The sequence below is a fragment of the Saccostrea echinata genome, unplaced genomic scaffold, assembly GCF_033153115.1.
Source record: "Saccostrea echinata isolate AGI-Se365-2 ecotype Australia unplaced genomic scaffold, CSIRO_AGI_Sech_v1 ptg000030l, whole genome shotgun sequence".
In the NCBI taxonomy this organism is placed as follows: domain Eukaryota; kingdom Metazoa; phylum Mollusca; class Bivalvia; order Ostreida; family Ostreidae; genus Saccostrea; species Saccostrea echinata.
The window spans coordinates 7,839,125-7,856,945 of NW_026889779.1; the positions used below are offsets into that span (position 1 = coordinate 7,839,125).

A 17,821-nucleotide genomic window follows, 5' to 3' on the forward strand; every position below is an offset into this window, starting at 1 on the left:
ACATAAATGACAATGCTAATGCTGATCAAAAATGCTCATCCAAACTTCTAGCTTAGCTAGAAATGTATAACAAAAAACACAGCCTATCCTCATACAACATAATGTAATGGTGAAGGCTGTCAAGGACAGTAACTCTTTGTTAACCTGTTGTAGAGTAGATACATGTACTGGTAATTCACAAAGTTTACTGTTCAAAGCTTAAAACAATGTTGCTTGTTAGAATTATTACAACAAAATACCATTGTCCATAGAAATCAATGAAAATGGATTGGAAGGAAGGAAAAGTTTGATTCCTAAGACAAACTCATGTATCTGACACATGCAGACATTCCTGCATTCAACACCGATAAATTAGCTTATGAAATAATAATTTTAGATCTTTGATAGATCTATTGAATTGTACGAAGTAAAGATAAATCTTTGTTGTTTTATAAAGTTAAAATTTGTTCACATGAAATAGCTGGTGTTAGTATGCCTATGAGCAGATGAAGAACATAAATTAGTAGGTCTATATTCAAGATACTTCAAACTTACAGGAATATGTCTTTTCAAAAGATGTTAGATCACCCCAGTTCAAAGTTTAAAGAAAAACAGTGAAAGGAAACAGCCTGACAAAGAATTCTCAAGTGCAAACATGTAGATCTACTCTTGTGCAACAATTAATGAAACCATACTGCTTAAATTTCACTACTTAAATAGGCAGCATAGAGTAATGACCTTGACAACAAATTTCAACCAATCAAATATCATTTCACAATGATCATAAATTCTTAACTTATGCGATTTTTATGCAATGAATGCCAATTTCAAATTGAAATATTTACCAGTATTAAAGATTACATTGTAGCTTGACTTCACAAAGACCTTGCTAAAAATGATTCACAGTAAATAAATAAACATTTCTATTTTATGCTTTATATTTCACATTAAAATAACACATCACTATTTTAAGACTAAAACAATTGTACATCAAACTGTTTTCTCAATCCTAGATTCTCACAGTTTTATTGTTTGAAACTAACATATTTGTTCTTGATAATAAATAAATCTACACAATTTTTCCTTCCTCAATTAAATCTTGACAAATTGTCATGTGCAAAGAAAAGCTTGTTTACAGTATACATTCTTTGAGTGGACTCTAATTTGAAATTTGGTTTTTACACTCGAAGCAAAGCAGAACTTGCAAAAAAATTAACCTACATACATGTATACTAAATAAGTGTTCTAAAGCAATTTATAATTATCAGAGTAAGGCATAATTCTATCTTAAATCAGAGCAGTGTGTACCTGTATACCTGGAATAACACATTAAAAAATTCGTACAACATAAATACCTAAATAAGCAGCAACAAATTTTAAAAAATCTGCAAGTTATGAATTGCCCCATCTCCAAGATCTACACCTAGCTATCGCAAATATAATGACAAAAGGGTGATCTGGAATAAAAATACGAATGTTAACAGTGCAAGAAGCTTTTACAGGCAGGAAAAGTGGGGGGAAACAAGGCATACATATAACCGCATGCTGCTACATCAATGTGTATTCACAGTGAGAAAAGGCCTACCTGTGTACAAGGATGGTCGTGAATAACCATTTGACATCGTAGACGAATAATACATGGCTGCCAGGGAAGAAAAACAGACCCAAGATTGACATTTACAGATTTGCTTAGAAAATTAATTAATTTACCTGACAGCTGTACAGTTTTCTGTTTTTATCTTTTAAAATTTCAAAGTACATTATAATTTGATGCATTCATTGGTTTAACTGTTAAAGGGTATTTCTGTAATACCTGGATTTTAGAGAGTAATTTTCAAGCAAAAGCTGTTATACTTAATTTAAAAATAATTAAGAGCAACCATTAAATTAAAGGCACTCAGAAAGGGAGTTAATTCTTGCAATCACTCAAATGTATTAGGGCATTAACTAAGTGTAGTGCAACAATAAAAATGATGTGTGTTTATGCAACTTAATCTTGGATGAACACTTGGAATTGGGGGGGGGGGGGGGGGGCACTGGTGTAAACTGAGAGGATTCCAAGCCATATTGAAGTTAGGAATGTGTTACAGATCAATGTAATGCAGTTTTAATCGTTAAGATTCTGCAAGTAAAAGAATTCTGGTTTGAGAAATGGAAACTTTCCACAAATATGTCTAATATCAAAAGTTTGTATGATATTTCAGATATGCAATTTAAAATTCTCTTAATTTTCAAACTGATGTCCAGTAATTGTCGTGCATAATTTATCCTCAAATGAACCAAAACCCGATTATCAAGCACAGTGAAGATATGTCCAGGAAAAACAAATTAATCTTTATTCAGGGATTAACACTGCACCCCAGACCAACATACAAACAAAATATCACCTGATGACTTTGACCGAGGTGAGCCTAAAATATAAAGGGTGATTTTTTTTATATTTAGCAGCGACAAAACATAATATTTACTCTAAAGCTGTCTACAAGAACTGAGAAACACAGAGGGTTGAGTGGTAAAATCTATCCAGTTTGTTATAGACAGAAGTCAAATTAGTAGAAAGAACTAAAATCAGTGAGATCTGTCTTTGGGCATGATATTAAGGCTTTGATAACATGGAAGTTTTGCATTTTACAGTGAATAGAAAGAAATTATAAGGGTGAAAATTTGAAATTATAAGGTAGTTGCTATTAGTATAACATAACAGAGGGACTGGACATTATAAAGAAGTAACATTTAGCAGAATGGCTGGGCTTAGATTAATAATGAAGTTAACATATCAAATAAACTTCGCAATACAAATGTACCTCTATACCACAGATTGTGACATATGCATGAATGCCAGGCTGATTAACATGGCGTGGATATTTCACATAGCTTGCATTGTGTCATTACATTAATACTGCAGCAAGACAGTTCTAGACTATCTGCCTTAGTTACCATGACCATGCAGTTCTCTTAACAGTATACCAGAGAACAGCTGCCTACAGACTTATCTATCCTTTATACTAGCCACAAACAGCCAATGCTTACCATACTGTGGGTCTTCGTCCAGCTCTGCTTCATCCACATTTAAGCTGCCTAGAGCAGTGGAGAAGTTATTTCCACCTACAATATTACAACATAATACAATAAACAATTTAATACAATATTCAATAAAATATTACAATTTAATACAATAAACAATGCATTTACTCTGCATGTGAATACTATAGATTCCAATTGTTTGGTCGAAATTTATTCCTATTTTAACTCTACTGACCTCTATCATTTATTAGAAATCTTGAAACAGAATTTGTTCCAAGAAAATAATGAAAATGACCACAAATTTTCTGTGTACTTATCATACAAACAGGGAAGCATTACTTCTTTCAAAACAATTCATAATTTTTTAATTGGAATTATTTTTAAGAAGGCATTTAATTTACATTCAAAATTTTACAGCATTCTCTTTTTCTTTTATTATAAAATTACTGTTTCCTTTGTTAGTATTCATTATTTTAATAACTCATTATTTTTCACCTGTGCTAGTGTCTAGAAATAAGGTCTGTATTAGATGCTCTTTCCCTGGGTTATTGATGATGGGAAAGCCACATAACATTTCTATATTATGCCACCTCTGGGATTTCTCTGTTAAACATTTTCTAACTTCATCCAGGGCCTGCCTGAAAAGACATGAAAGCTTCAAATCAAAAGTTATCCAGTCTTAACCTAAAAATATTTACATCCACTGAATATTATCTCCTTTATTTCTAAATACTTTAATGATGCTAAGCAAGCCACCTGTATAGATTTCTTGAGCAGTGGTTCTTCCATCAATGAAACATACAATGACATACATATCAAAAATACTGTAGATCACGTTTTAGAAAAGATTATATAGAACAAAAACCAGAGTTCATGAAAATTATGTCCCGCTTATAAATACAAAATGGCCATTGAAATTTAGCTATACACAAATTTGAAGTCAAAGGAAAGGACAAGGTCAAAATGTTGATGCAGTTGAATAGCTTTCACCAATATGTATCAGCATATTAGATTTGATTAAAATATCTTTAATAATTTCTTTGAAACTGGGTCTTACACTATTTTGAGAAAAGTGAGGTCAAGGTCACAAGAAAGATCACAGTCAAAAATTTTGATGCAGTTGATCAGCATAAAGGGTTTGATAAAAATATCTAAAGTTTCTTGAGATAATCACTTATTTAAGAAAGTGAAGTAAAGGTCAAAGGAAAGGTCAAAGTCAAAAAATGTTGATGACGTTGAACAGTTCTCATCAGTTATGTATCAGCACCTAAGTTGTGATAAAAATATCTTGAATAGTTTTTTTTTTTTTTTTGAAACTGAGCTAAACAATATTTTAAGAAAAAAGTGAGGTCAAGGTCAAAGTCAAAAAATGTTGATGCAGTTTAATAGCTCTCCTTAATATGGCTCATCATATGAAGTTTGATAAAAATGTCTTGAATAGTGTCTTTGAAACTGTGCTAAACACAAAGTGTTACGGAAGGACAGATGGAAGGACGGAAGACGGACATGACAAACATGGCCATATTCATGGCGGGGCATAAAAAATAGGTCTCAAGCAATATGCCCATCGTTAATTCCTGGAGCATGATGATTACCTGGCACTTTCTATCTTATTATCAAACTGGTCAATGGAGTTTGTTGGAGCCATCCTAAGAGGTCCAAATAATGCCCCTCTTTTCTTCTGAATTCGTCTGCACTGTAATATACAAAAAGACAATCTCAAAACAAAAAAATCTATGCCACTGCCTTAAATAATTCAACTGTATAAGTTAAATTACTCTTCTATCTGTTAAGCATCTAGACACTACATTCTACTCTAACTAAGTACAAGTACTAAAAGACAGTTACAACGTATTTCAGTTTTTTAGAATCAAATTTTTACCATTCTCTTATCTGCACATGTTATAAAACATTGACAGTACATTACATTTACTCCTCTCTATACTGTGTAAATCAGTCCTTTTATTACTTACTTCCTCCCTAGCCTGCTCCAGCTGTTTTTCAGCCTCTCTTTTGTGAATGTTGAAGTACATCTGTTCCGTTTCGTAGGTCAGTTGAAGCCATTCTTGGAGTTCTGGTGGCACGGAATGTACCTTCTTCCCTAATTCCTTTTCTGCCCTCCTGAGAGCTGCCCTAACCTTAAACAAAATATGCCAACAATTTTGTATGTTTTAAAAAGAAGTAGCCTATGTCATGAAAGAAAAGAGGTATGACCCTTTCAGCAAATTAGTTAACTTTACTGACAGCAAAAAGTATTTCACAGTAGCAAGATGCCCTTGGGCCACACTACTCACCTGAGTCACCCTTGCTCTGCTGTTCTTCGAGATTTAAAAAAAAATCCTCTCTAGGGAAGATTTCTAAATGATTTTTCCACCCTTCTTTATTTCCATGAAAATTTTTACCCCAAATTATGAAAAGATTATGATAGAATTATCCTTTGATCTTAATTGTTCTCTGTCATAGTTATCCTTTGATCTTACCTGTTCTCTGCCAGACTTATCCTTTGACCTTACCTGTTCTCTGTCAGAGTTATCCTTTGATCTTACATGATCTCTGCCAGAGTTATCCTTTCATCTTACCTGTTCTAACTCACTCTCTGCCAGAGTTATCCTTTCATCTTACCTGTTCTCTGCCAGAGTTATCCTTTCATCTTACCTGTTCTCTGCCAGACTTATACTTTGATCTTTCCTGTTCTAACTCACTCTCTGCCAGAGTTATCCTTTCATCTTACCTGTTCTCTGCCAGAGTTATCCTTTCATCTTACCTGTTCTCTGCCAGAGTTATCCTTTCATCTTACCTGTTCTCTGCCAGAGTTATCCTTTCATCTTACCTGTTCTCCGCCAGAGTTATCCTTTCATCTTACCTGTTCTCTGCCAGACTTATACTTTGATCTTTCCTGTTCTAACTCACTCTCTGCCAGAGTTATCCTTTCATCTTACCTGTTCTCTGCCAGAGTTATCCTTTCATCTTACCTGTTCTCTGCCAGAGTTATCCTTTCATCTTACCTGTTCTCTGCCAGAGTTATCCTTTCATCTTACCTGTTCTCCGCCAGAGTTATCCTTTCATCTTACCTGTTCTCTGCCAGACTTATACTTTGATCTTACCTGTTCTAACTCCCTCTCTGCCAGAGTAAGAGCTGAATTTTCCTCCTGCTTTCCTGCTTCCCTTTCCTTTCTCAGTTTTTCTGCCTCCCTCTTAATTGTACAAATTACAAAATAAATACACTTGTTTATGTATGATTATCACATGAACAATTCAATTCTATTACTTGAAGACAAAAAGAAGTCAATACACTTTATAGGTTATCTTTCAGCTTAGGCCATTTTTTTTTTTAATTGGTTTATGGAATTAAAAATTTGTTAGGAAAACGGGGAAAAAAACCCAAAATACCAGTACTGGTAGGTGAATTTCAGCAACATCCATCAGCCATGCAATTCTAAATTAGAGGACCAGACATAATGCTGTGATTTTTCTTATTTCTTTTTAATATTGACATCATTTTGATTAATTAATTATTGACTGTATTGTTATAATGGAATATGGTTCAGCAGTTTGATATTGTATTGATGTATTAAAAATCTAAATCACGGTTCCGCCTCCATCAGGGATCCAACAGTAATTTCTATTATGGCAAAATAGCTTTTGTAAGCAAATCACCAATACTTTTATGTTTAGCATTTGCAATCATTGGTTTTGTTTGAAAGATTTGCATGTTTCATCTTTTAAAACTAATGACCGGTATTTCAAAAATGTTGATTTCTTTGATTCTCTGGTAATACTTTGTAATTAGAACATTTGGTATTTCCTTGGTTTTCTTGGTTTTATGTAGCATTATGACTCTGTTTAAAGCCAAGGATTCATTAATAATTGGGTCAATCTCAGTTCTCTTGTATTCTCTGTTTAAAAGGTGTGATCTGAACTCAAGAAGTTTGTTATGCAATATTACCTTTTCACTTGTATTGCGTACATGTCTTATACATTCCCCCTTAATAAAGCCTTTAAAGACTGATTTGGGTGAGGGCTGTGACAGTGCAAATATTGGAATGTATTTGTTGGTTTAATATATGATTTAACATCAAGAATGTGAAATTCCTTGTAACAGTTTCCTTTGAAGTTGATGCAGCCATATATTTTTTCATGGTTACAGCATGGCTTTTGATGTGTTCCATTAATAATGTTCCCAAAAGCTTGCCCATGTTTTGATTTAATGATAGCTGTGAAAGATTGCGGTCGTTGAAATGAACGTTGAAATAAATGTTATGTCCTAACCCTCCATTATGTCGATCAACCATGAGGGTTTTTCTATTGGTCAGTGTTTTAAAGGTGCATTTAATTATATTTACAATGCAAGAAAAAGTGTTTTTGTGACTGTTGTGTTATAGAATTGGGTATGTCAATCCCTATTTTTTTTTTTTTTTTTTGGTAATGAAAAATTATCATCGACAGGAATGTAAAAAGAAGAAAAATTCTATTTTATTTTTTTTTTCTGATATTTTATAAAATTGTTACAGCAGATCCGTAATCCAACTTTTTGAAAAAAAAGGCCTTATATACATTTTACTTTCTTAACACTTCAACTTAAATAAAGATAAAAAACCCTTAAGTTACTTGATTCTTCAAATTTAATTATAATTACATAATTCATACACTAATCTGAGCCAAATGAAGTTGAATTACAATCTAGGATCCCTAACAAAAACAAGATTTCACCTTTGCCAGATCAATTTCATCCTGGTATCTCATTTCCAAGGTCTCTTTCTCCTGATAAGCTGACTTCTGTTTTTCTTCGGCTGTATTCAGTCTAAAAGATATTGACAGTAAAATGTCACCTGCCATATATTTACAAACAATCATTATACTGAAATTAAAAAACTATTTTTGTTTAAGAAGGCTTAGTAAATCCTACCTCATAGCATGATAAATCATAAAATGTTCAATCGCAAAATAGAGTCATTTTCTCTCTGTCAAAATTATAAAACTTTGGTTCAGTGGTTCAAGAGAAGAAGCTGAAAATGTTCAAAAGTTTATAGCCAACAAATGATGGACAAAAACAGATCACAATAAAGCATGAATGACTCAGCAACATATCAATAAGCTACCTGTATATAATTTTTATGCCCCTTCTATTCTTGCATACATTACACATCAAACAGAATATAGGTCATATATATAGATATATAAATTATGTGCTTATTTCAAATGGATTTCAAGAAAAAGAAAAAAATGTTCTGATATTTATGTTTATGACCTACTTTTCCTGAAGTTCCATCAGAGAGTCTTCTGCTTTTTGTAAATTTTCCATCTCTTCCATGACCTTCTTCATCTGAACTTTGGAGGATTTGTGGAATGTGTAGGCAATGCCACACCCCACGAGGGCAGTTACAAGGGAGGTCATTAGTATCAGGTCCTTCACAAAGTTATGCTTCTCTGTAAGAGACATAAACTTTCCTAATTAACACAGAAAATATACAGAACAATGTACAAAGAATTCAATTCAACAGAATTTTATCCAAGTTTTCTATTTATAAAAAAATTGTTTTATTTTCAACATTTTTTTTAAAATTCTATCTATCAAGAACACATAAAAAGAATACTAGATACAAGAAAACTGACATTTTAAATACTCAAGTTAGTACCAGTATACACTGTTGATGTAAACTGTACTTTTTACTTAAAAAAAAAAACCCATCTAAGTTGGTACCCTAACCTTTAGGGGGACCAAACAAAATGAGATCCATGGCCTTCACCGAGATCTTCTGCCGGTGAATGGCATTCTTAATTTTCAGGACATTCTTTGTGAAGTTGTTATTCTGAATGGCAATGCTGAAAAAATTATAAAAATGTAAATAATTCTTCTGGTTTTTAGCACTGGAAGCAACATCATTAAGTAAGTATGTGTCAATGGTCCTTGAGTGGATTTTTTCTGCAGCCACAAGAAGTTTTCTTCACAACAAACTTCCTTGATAAAAATAACCAATTACATGTAACGTGGTAAATAGTCATATACCAAACAAACTTCATTTTCCTTTCATAAATGACAAATATTTTTTCCAAAAATTTAAATGAATTTTTGAATTTTCTCTCCTTTCACTAAGGTTCAGGAACTCCAAACTACATTAATCAGGCCTTAACTTCAAATATAACTCAGAATGACAATTTTTAAGTTCACAAATTTTTATGAAAAGCTTCAGTATCAGAAATTCTTCTGTCCTTCAAACTTATCTGGGGGAAAAAGTACATTTGACTTCTTATAAAAGGACAAGCAAATTGTTATGTTGAAAGAAATCAAAGAACAAGCAAGTCTAATGCTCCTTTTTTGGTTTCTTTTTCAGGTGACATTCAGAATAATGCACTAGTTCAATAACAAACATCAGTGAATACTGAATAAACCTGTTTTAAAACAATTTAAGTGATGGCATACAGTAAAAGTCAATTATTTACAAAGTTCCTCAATATTTGGGGTTCATTTTTCATCAATTTTAAAATATCAAATTTTGAAGTATATTTTGCTTCAGAAAACAAAGCATTGGCTTAAATAAGACAATCTGTTTTTAGAACTATTAACAGATACAGAATTGGATACATGTGTACTCATAAAACATAGGCTTGCTAATGCTTGTTATTTTCCACAGCGGAACATTTTCTAAAATGATAAATAAGTCAAAACTAAAGAACTTTGTGAATGCTTTAAATCAATAATTGTCATCTTAGAAACTAAGTACAAATTATCTCAGTATTAGCTACATTTAATATTTTTGACTCTTCACAAAAAAATGACAGCAAACCACACCTTTTTTTTTCTCTGTCCTATATTTACCACATATACCAAAGACTGCTGGAATAAATTTATCCATAACTTAAGTATTACTGTAACACTAGAAAGACAATATACTACTGGTACTTAGCCCACCAACATATATCTTTTTCTTAACTGAATCACCAAATACATGCATATAAAAAATTAAAAATTTTATAAACCATTGATATCTATCATTTTTCTACACACAATCATATTTAGAAAAAATAATATTTCAGATTTATTAGATTTCCCTAGAAAATATACAGGTAAACCCATCTCATAATCTACTGTACAAAAATAACATGGACATGACACATGAAGTACACTATTACAATGTACATGTATTTGAATTTATAAACATTTTCAGTGATATTTAGAGTGAATTCACTGCTGGGCAAAAAAAAAGATGACTTTGAGATGGCAACTAATAGTACGTTTTTAGTATTGCATTGATGCATGAAACATAATACTAGAAGGATAGTCTGCAACTTAAAAACAAAACACTTCACCATGCACTGGGGCAGCAAAATCACAAGGTACCATGGTACATATTATAAATAGATTGACTGGGTCACAAACCTACCTACCGACTTTTGCCATGGGTCCAAGTAATTAATACTCTACCAAAATAAAACTGTATTTAATACTAAAAACTGTTTTCCTGAAGAAACTTTTATTACTAGTATTTTAATATGCTCCTGATTTTTTTTGATGGGCCAAATTTTCTAAATCTACACTAATTAATATATGTATGTAATACAATCCACATCCTGAACTAGAAATATTATTGTTGACTTTAATTTTGCAGTACTTCAATCTTCACAACAGATTAAGATAAAAACATGTCAGTAACTGAAAACTTTCTCGCATTAGTGGTTACCTTGGTAACATTGTGCCATCGATCTTGGCCTGCTGGAACGTGGACACATATTGACCAAGTTCCACATGTTTTGACAGCCATTCAGTGACCTCCTCTATAGTCCAGTTGTAAACTGTCAAAAATAAATCATCAGATGTAATGTAAGTGCCAAGACCAAAAGCTTTAGATTTCACACATATTTTTCAGGAGTTATCTTCCTTCTTCGGAATTCTCCAACAAATATATACTCAAAGTAATGAAAACAGATGACTACATGCATCCATGTCATCATAATTTCATTTCATTTAATTGTTCAACTTCCACATTAAAGATACAAATTTACAGAATGTCTACAGATATATATTTCAGTATGGATTTATAAGATGTTATGTTGCTTAATTGTAAACAAGTGTTTTTCCCCCCACAAAGATATTTATGATTCATAACTCAAAAAAGTTCTACTTTTTTTAGTTCAATAAAGTCATTTGAAAAGAGTGTGCATATATAAATAATTGATGAGATATACCTAGGGTGAATATATATTTTTGAGAATTTATCTTTGCTATGTGTCAAGTTATCAATAAATCAACACTTCTCAAGCAATCTAGAAAATCTGATATTTTCTTCTAAAAAATTTTTTGTTGTTGCAATATTGATGCATAATGTCACTTGGATAGATCAAATGATGTTTCCAATCCATGAAAATTGCCCAGATTCTGAAATTTATTGATTCTCATACATATATCATCACTAGTTTGTCTTTTGACTGACACTTTTCTCTCTCACGTCATTCACAAGATTATTGGTAATAATATCACACTTTGGTCACAAAGTATTTAAAAAATGTGATCTGTGAAAAAACACATTTTCAGAGTGCACCAAGAAAAATGCTCTTTAGAGATTAAAACTATGATGAAAGTGCACATTCAGCTTCACAAAATCAATTTTTTATAATTCTATTTCCACCTAGACAAAATCCATATATTACTTTATTTCTTTTAAAAACTGATGCATTAAAGACATAAAAGTTGATCTCACAGACTGAAATCTAGTCGTATTTTGAAGTTTCAAGTTAAGTACACTATAGATATATTCTGCTTCCAAGGACATATGTATATTTATGTCCCAATGAGGAATCACTAATATATTAATGAATTTTTTTAAATAGGCAATGAAATACCTGATACATGCTGAATAGTTCAAATTTAGCAATGTCATTGAATATCTTAAGAAAAAAAAATTGGTTTAAATAAAGACAAAGCCAATTATCATAACAGTTATAGCATCAAAATTCTTTGCCTATCTATTTATCTATATTTATTTGTCAATCTGATATTTAATGCAATATGCTGGAGCACTTCAAACAAAACAATATATATTTTAGTACAAATGTATAACTCATGGTAGAGTATCACTATTATTAAAAAAAATTGTTTTTCACTGAGTACTTTACAACTGCATTATATTTTCACAATTTTCTAGTTTTTGCTATTTTACAACAAAATTAGAATTGCAAAAAATTTACAACACAAAAAATACTAACAGTATTCATGGTTTATTTAAACAAGAAAATAATGCTTTCTTTGTTTGTAAGTATAGGAATTAATGTTGCAGCTGTAACAGTTGCAAAAAGAATTACATAACCTGTGTACTAACAAAAAAAGAAAGACATTTTATTGTTTACATATATTTATGTATGAATAATCAATTGCGAGGCACACAATGCATAAGAGCACTATAAAGATGGCTTGAAAAAGCAGTTCCAACTGGCATTTACTGATTGATGAAAAAAGTGGTTTTCATAGAAATAAAAGAGAAAATCTACAGTGAATATAAATATCTATTATATAAAAAGTCTTTGAATTGGGCAATAACTCATTTCAAACTGGAAAGTGCAAAAAATGAAGTTTCACAAAGAAAGGATACTGTAAATGTGGATATTTACACGAAATTAGGAGCAAGAACACACGCCTGTGTGGGTTTATTAATTCTGTGATACTGGAATTACGTATTATCCTGCCTCTGATAAAAATCTTGAAATTTCATTGGTCTCGAGAATACTGTATTAAACCATATTATGCTGCCTACCGTCATTATATTGTTAATGTGCCTCCTCAATGTGACCTATCCACCACATATCAAATCAATATACCCCCTCCATTTGCCCTACTGTCCAGGTCATATTCAATATGTTGTTTTCATTTGAACACGCATTGATGTCACACAAACATCAAAAAATGTCACAATGTAAACAATTGCATCGGAACGATTTGCTCAACTCAGAGAAAATGAACTTTATTAAAAATTCTTCAACAGGATAAATTCCTTATGTAGACACTTAGAGGAGTAATACGGAAATATATGGGGTCCTTGAACAAAAATGCAAATTGGGCATGACTTATGCCTCGCCCCAAATATGCATTTTTTCAAGGACCCCATATACTTCTGTATTACCCTCTAAGTGTCTACATACCTAATATTATTAAAACTGAATAAAAATTTTTTAAAGGTGTTGGTATGCAGGGTGATACTTACATGATAGCTTTCTTATCTTGTACTTAGTATTAATTACCCTCCACCCAAGCATAGATTTTCAGGTTTACAGTAATCCCCATTTGACTTTTTCATAAAATCTGTGCTATGCGAAAGAAAAAACATACATTTTGTAGTAAGGAATACATTTGTGAATGTAAGTGCAAAATTCATTCCCAGCTAACCTTCCTCCTAAAACCACTAGTTAGCAATATTTATGAAATCGTGATCTGCATCTTAATGTCAACTCTAAAATATACTGCCAAATTGATTTGATTCATTTCATGTGGTAACCTAAGTTACAGCTTTCAATTATCAAGTTTTCTACTGTGGAGGCGAAAATGTAAACCTTGGAAGTAATTTTCTTTAATATGCAACAAAGTATTTTTCTCATATTATCTACGCCTTATCAGTTTCTCTGTACCACACCTCATCAACATTTCAAAATAACCTCCTTTATACAGTCAATCCAATTAAAAATGGCTTAATAAAATACATTGGCATCTCAAAATAACCCCCTATATCTAGTCTACCCAATTAAAGAATGGCTTAATAAAATACAAAGGCATCTCAAAATAACCCCTTATATCTAGCCTACCCTATTAAAGGTGCTTGGACACAGATTTATTTTAATATTTTCTCAAGTTTTCAGTATAATATCATGACTTATATGTTGCCATAGCATTTCAAACGGAAATAAAATAAAAAACTTCTTTTATCTGGAAATTATTGAAACTACAAATGTCGGGACGCGTTTGATTGATACATCCTAGCACTTTCATAAAGCAAACTTTATCCTTAATACTTAAGAAAAGTAAAATGTTTGTTGTGTATTAATGAAATAAAATTCAGAGTAGAAATGTAAGAAAGCAAAACCAACTCACCAGTATTGTCAGTCCATGCTCAGTGATGTGTGCAGAGTTTAACAAATTCAACATTTGTTGATGGGTGCGTTCAATTTGTTAAACTCTGCACACATCACTGAGCACGGACTGACAATACTGGTGAGTTGGTTTTGCTTTCTTACATTTCTACTCTTTATTTTCTGGATTATAGTTTAATATCTTTCAATAATGCACAACAAAATTTCTACTTTTCTTAAGTATTAAGGATAAAGTTTACTTTGTGAAAGTGCATAGATGTGTCAATCAAATGCATCCCGAACTTTGTAGTTTCAATAATTTCCAGATAAAATAAGTTTTTTTATTTTATTTCCATGTGAAATGCTATACAAGATGCCATGGGGCCACATCGCTCACCTGAGCACTCTGGCTAGGAAAAAAGCAGAAATCAGTTCAGTCTTGAAAAGTTTAAATATAAAACTGGTTCGGGGGGGGGGGGGGGGGGGGGGGGGGGGGGGGGAGGGGGGGTATTTAACTAACTTGAATCTAAACTTCATAGGGATGCTTTTGAATTAATATGACAAATAATGGCTTTGCTGTTCTTAAGAAGAAAATTTTGATTGATATATCTTTTATATTCCTTTGTATGATCCCCTGTTATGGCCCCTCTATTCTCCAGGGGATCATGATTTGTACAAATTTGAATCTACATTACCTGATGATGCTTCCATTTAAATATGACTAATGGCTTTGCTGTTCTTGAGAAGAAGATTTTTAAAGATGTTCCCTATATATTCCTATGTAAAACTTTGATCACCCATTGTGGCCCCACTCTACCCCTGGGGGTCATGATTTGAACAAACATGAATCTACACTACCTGAGGATGCTTCCATAAAAATATGACCAATCACGGCTTTGCTGTTCTTGAGAAGATGATTTTTAAAGATTTTTCCTATGTATTCCTATGTAAAACTTTGATGCCCCATTGTGGCCCCACCCTACCCCCGGGGGTCATGATTTGAACAAACTTGAATCTACACTACCTGAGGATGCTTCCATATAAATATGACCCATCATGGCTTTGCTGTTCTTGAGAAGAGGATTTTTAAAGATTTTTCCTATATATTCCTATGTAAAACTTTGATAGCTCATTGTGGCCCCACCCTACCCCCGGGGGTCATGATTTGAACAAACTTGAATCTACACTACCTGAGGATGCTTCCATATAAGTTTCATATTTTCAAGCACAGTGGTTTTTGAGAAGAAGATTTTTAAATGACGCCATTAATTTTTCATGAATTCATAATTATCTCCCCTTTGAAGAAGGCGTGGCCCTTCATTTGAACAAACTTGATTCCCCTTTACCCAAGAATACTTTGTGGCAAGTTTGGTTGAAATTGGCCCAGTGGTTCTTGAGAAGAAGATGAAAATGTGAAAAGTTTACGACGACTACGACAACGACGACAGACAACGGGCAAATTTCAATCAGAAAAGCTCACTTGAGCCTTTGGCCCAGTGGTTCTTGAGAAGAAGATGAAAATGTGAAAAGTTTACGACGACGACGACAACGACGACAGACAACGGACAAATTTCAATCAGAAAAGCTCACTTGAGCCTTTGGCTCAGGTGAGCTAAAAACATATAAGTCATGATATTATACCGAAAATTTGAGAAAATATTAACTTCAAATCTGTGTCCAAGCACCTCTAAAGAATGGTTTTAAATGAGAAAATTTTCTCATTTACATTATCTACATTCCAAGTTAAAAGGAAAACAAACAAAAGATAGCAGTATTCAAATTGCTTATTCCCATTGGTCGATTCCTCTGAGCTGTCCAGTGCAAACAACATACATACTTTTAAACATACTCTATATCAGTGCTTTACATCATGTTATGTGCCCCCTAGCTACAAAATATCAGCTCTTTCCCCCTAGCTACAAAATATCAGCTCTTTACATGTGCCTTAACTGTGTATTACCCAGTACATGCATTAGTGCTGTATATAGTTACACACTATCAGTACTGAATGTGAGCCCTTTATTTGAGCATATTCTAGTATCAGTACTGTACATATACCCCTTGATACACAATATCAGTACTAAATATGTGCTTCTAGTAACACAGTATCAGTACTGTACACGTGTCCATATATAGTTACATAGCATTAGTACTAAATATGTGAACTGTACACATACCATATCTCTAGTTGCACAGTATCAGCTCTGAACATTTTCGTCCATTTTGCAGAATCAGCAATGAGTAATTTAGTGTGTTCCCTAATTTATTACACAGTAACAGTACTGAACATGTAGTATTAGTACGGCATGAATATACTCCCTACGTGATCGCCCAGTGTCAGTACTGAGCATGCTTTCAATAGCTACACATTGATACTGAGCATGCTTTCAATAGCTACACATTGATACTGAGCATGCTTTCAATAGCTACACATTGATACTGAGCATGCTTGCTAAGTTATTAACATTATCAGTACTGTACATGAAGTATTAGTACAGCATGAATATACTCCCTACATGATCACCCAGTGTCAGTACTGAGCATGCTTTCAATAGCTACACATTGATACTGAGCATGCTTTCAATAGCTACACATTGATACTGAGCATGCTTTCAATAGCTACACATTGATACTGAGCATACTTGCTAAGTTATTAACATTATCAGTACTGTACATGAAGTATTAGTACAGCATGAATATACTCCCTACGTGATCGCCCAGTGTCAGTACTGAACATGCTTTCAATAGCTACACATCAATACTGAGTATGCTTCCTAAGTTATTAACATTATCAGTACTGTACATGCTCCCTCTATAGCTACACAACATCAGTACTGAACATATGCCCTATCAGCACTACTTCCTTCTTAATCTGCTGTCCAACCCATCCCAGCTGTCACCATTTTGCGTACCTTGTGATTTCTTCCACGCATGCCACAAATCCTCCACACTTATCAACTTATCGTTGCCATGGAAAATCGACAATCTTTCATTTGACCCATCTTTGTACTGAAGTTCATCTCTCATAAACTGAAAATAACAATCAATACTTTACTTGAATAAAATACTAATCCTAGTACATGTATACAACTTTTTATTGTAGAAAAATCATTGTGAAAAGGATAAAACAAAAGGAAAATTTCTATCAATAACTTTGTATGTTTGCAATAAAAATTACATGACAGCTGTGTAAAATACAGATGGAAATGTAATGTTCTTGCATAACAGATGAAGCAAAGTCATATAAAATAAAATGACATGAATGACATCTTACTTCATTGAAAACCCATGATATTAGAACGAATACTTCTTACAATAAACAAATGTGACACTAGAGTTTCACTGTAATTATGTTCTATCATGCAGCTGTGAAATACAAAATACTCCATATAGAGGTTCATCTACCATAAGTCACCAGGTAAAGTGCTCCATGTCACTTTTGTGGCACCTGGTCTTAGTTTATGTGTGTTTCTGGTCAGTACAGCTGTGTCATTTCCTACCTGGACTTTGTAAACAAGCTGTTTTGACACACAGGAAGTTCTACAACTTTGTCTCATCTAATGTTCAAAGTGTGACAAATATTCAACACCAAAAATATTAATCAAAGCTCGCAACACATACAGTGTAACTAACTGCTGAATCATTAGTTGTTTATTCACTTACATGACTGAGTTTCTACAGAATTCTCTATCTTGTGTGTAATTTATATACATCTTTGTCCAGTAGATTTATAGTCACAGTATATGCACCGATTATAGTGGAAACA

At 32.7% G+C, this 17,821-nt stretch overlaps 1 protein-coding gene across 3 annotated transcripts in view; it reads right to left on the reverse strand.

The window, feature by feature from the left end:
- The window catches only part of LOC133197195 (stromal interaction molecule 1-like), a 29,277-nt gene that overhangs the window by 5,996 nt on the left and 5,460 nt on the right, over positions 1–17,821 (reverse strand). The window contains exons 3-14 of one of the 3 annotated variants that reach the window (XM_061333098.1): positions 16,968–17,085; positions 10,683–10,794; positions 8,711–8,826; positions 8,256–8,430; positions 7,714–7,804; positions 6,108–6,197; positions 4,977–5,141; positions 4,599–4,699; positions 3,499–3,641; positions 3,010–3,084; positions 2,367–2,390; positions 1,565–1,621 (exon numbers count right to left, since the gene is read on the reverse strand). In XM_061333098.1, coding sequence (XP_061189082.1) covers positions 1,565–1,621; positions 2,367–2,390; positions 3,010–3,084; positions 3,499–3,641; positions 4,599–4,699; positions 4,977–5,141; positions 6,108–6,197; positions 7,714–7,804; positions 8,256–8,430; positions 8,711–8,826; positions 10,683–10,794; positions 16,968–17,085 — 1,267 coding nt within the window. The remainder of the gene's footprint in view (positions 1–1,564; positions 1,622–2,366; positions 2,391–3,009; positions 3,085–3,498; positions 3,642–4,598; positions 4,700–4,976; positions 5,142–6,107; positions 6,198–7,713; positions 7,805–8,255; positions 8,431–8,710; positions 8,827–10,682; positions 10,795–16,967; positions 17,086–17,821) is intronic. The other 2 variants (XM_061333099.1, XM_061333100.1) reach the window with 2 other exon arrangements.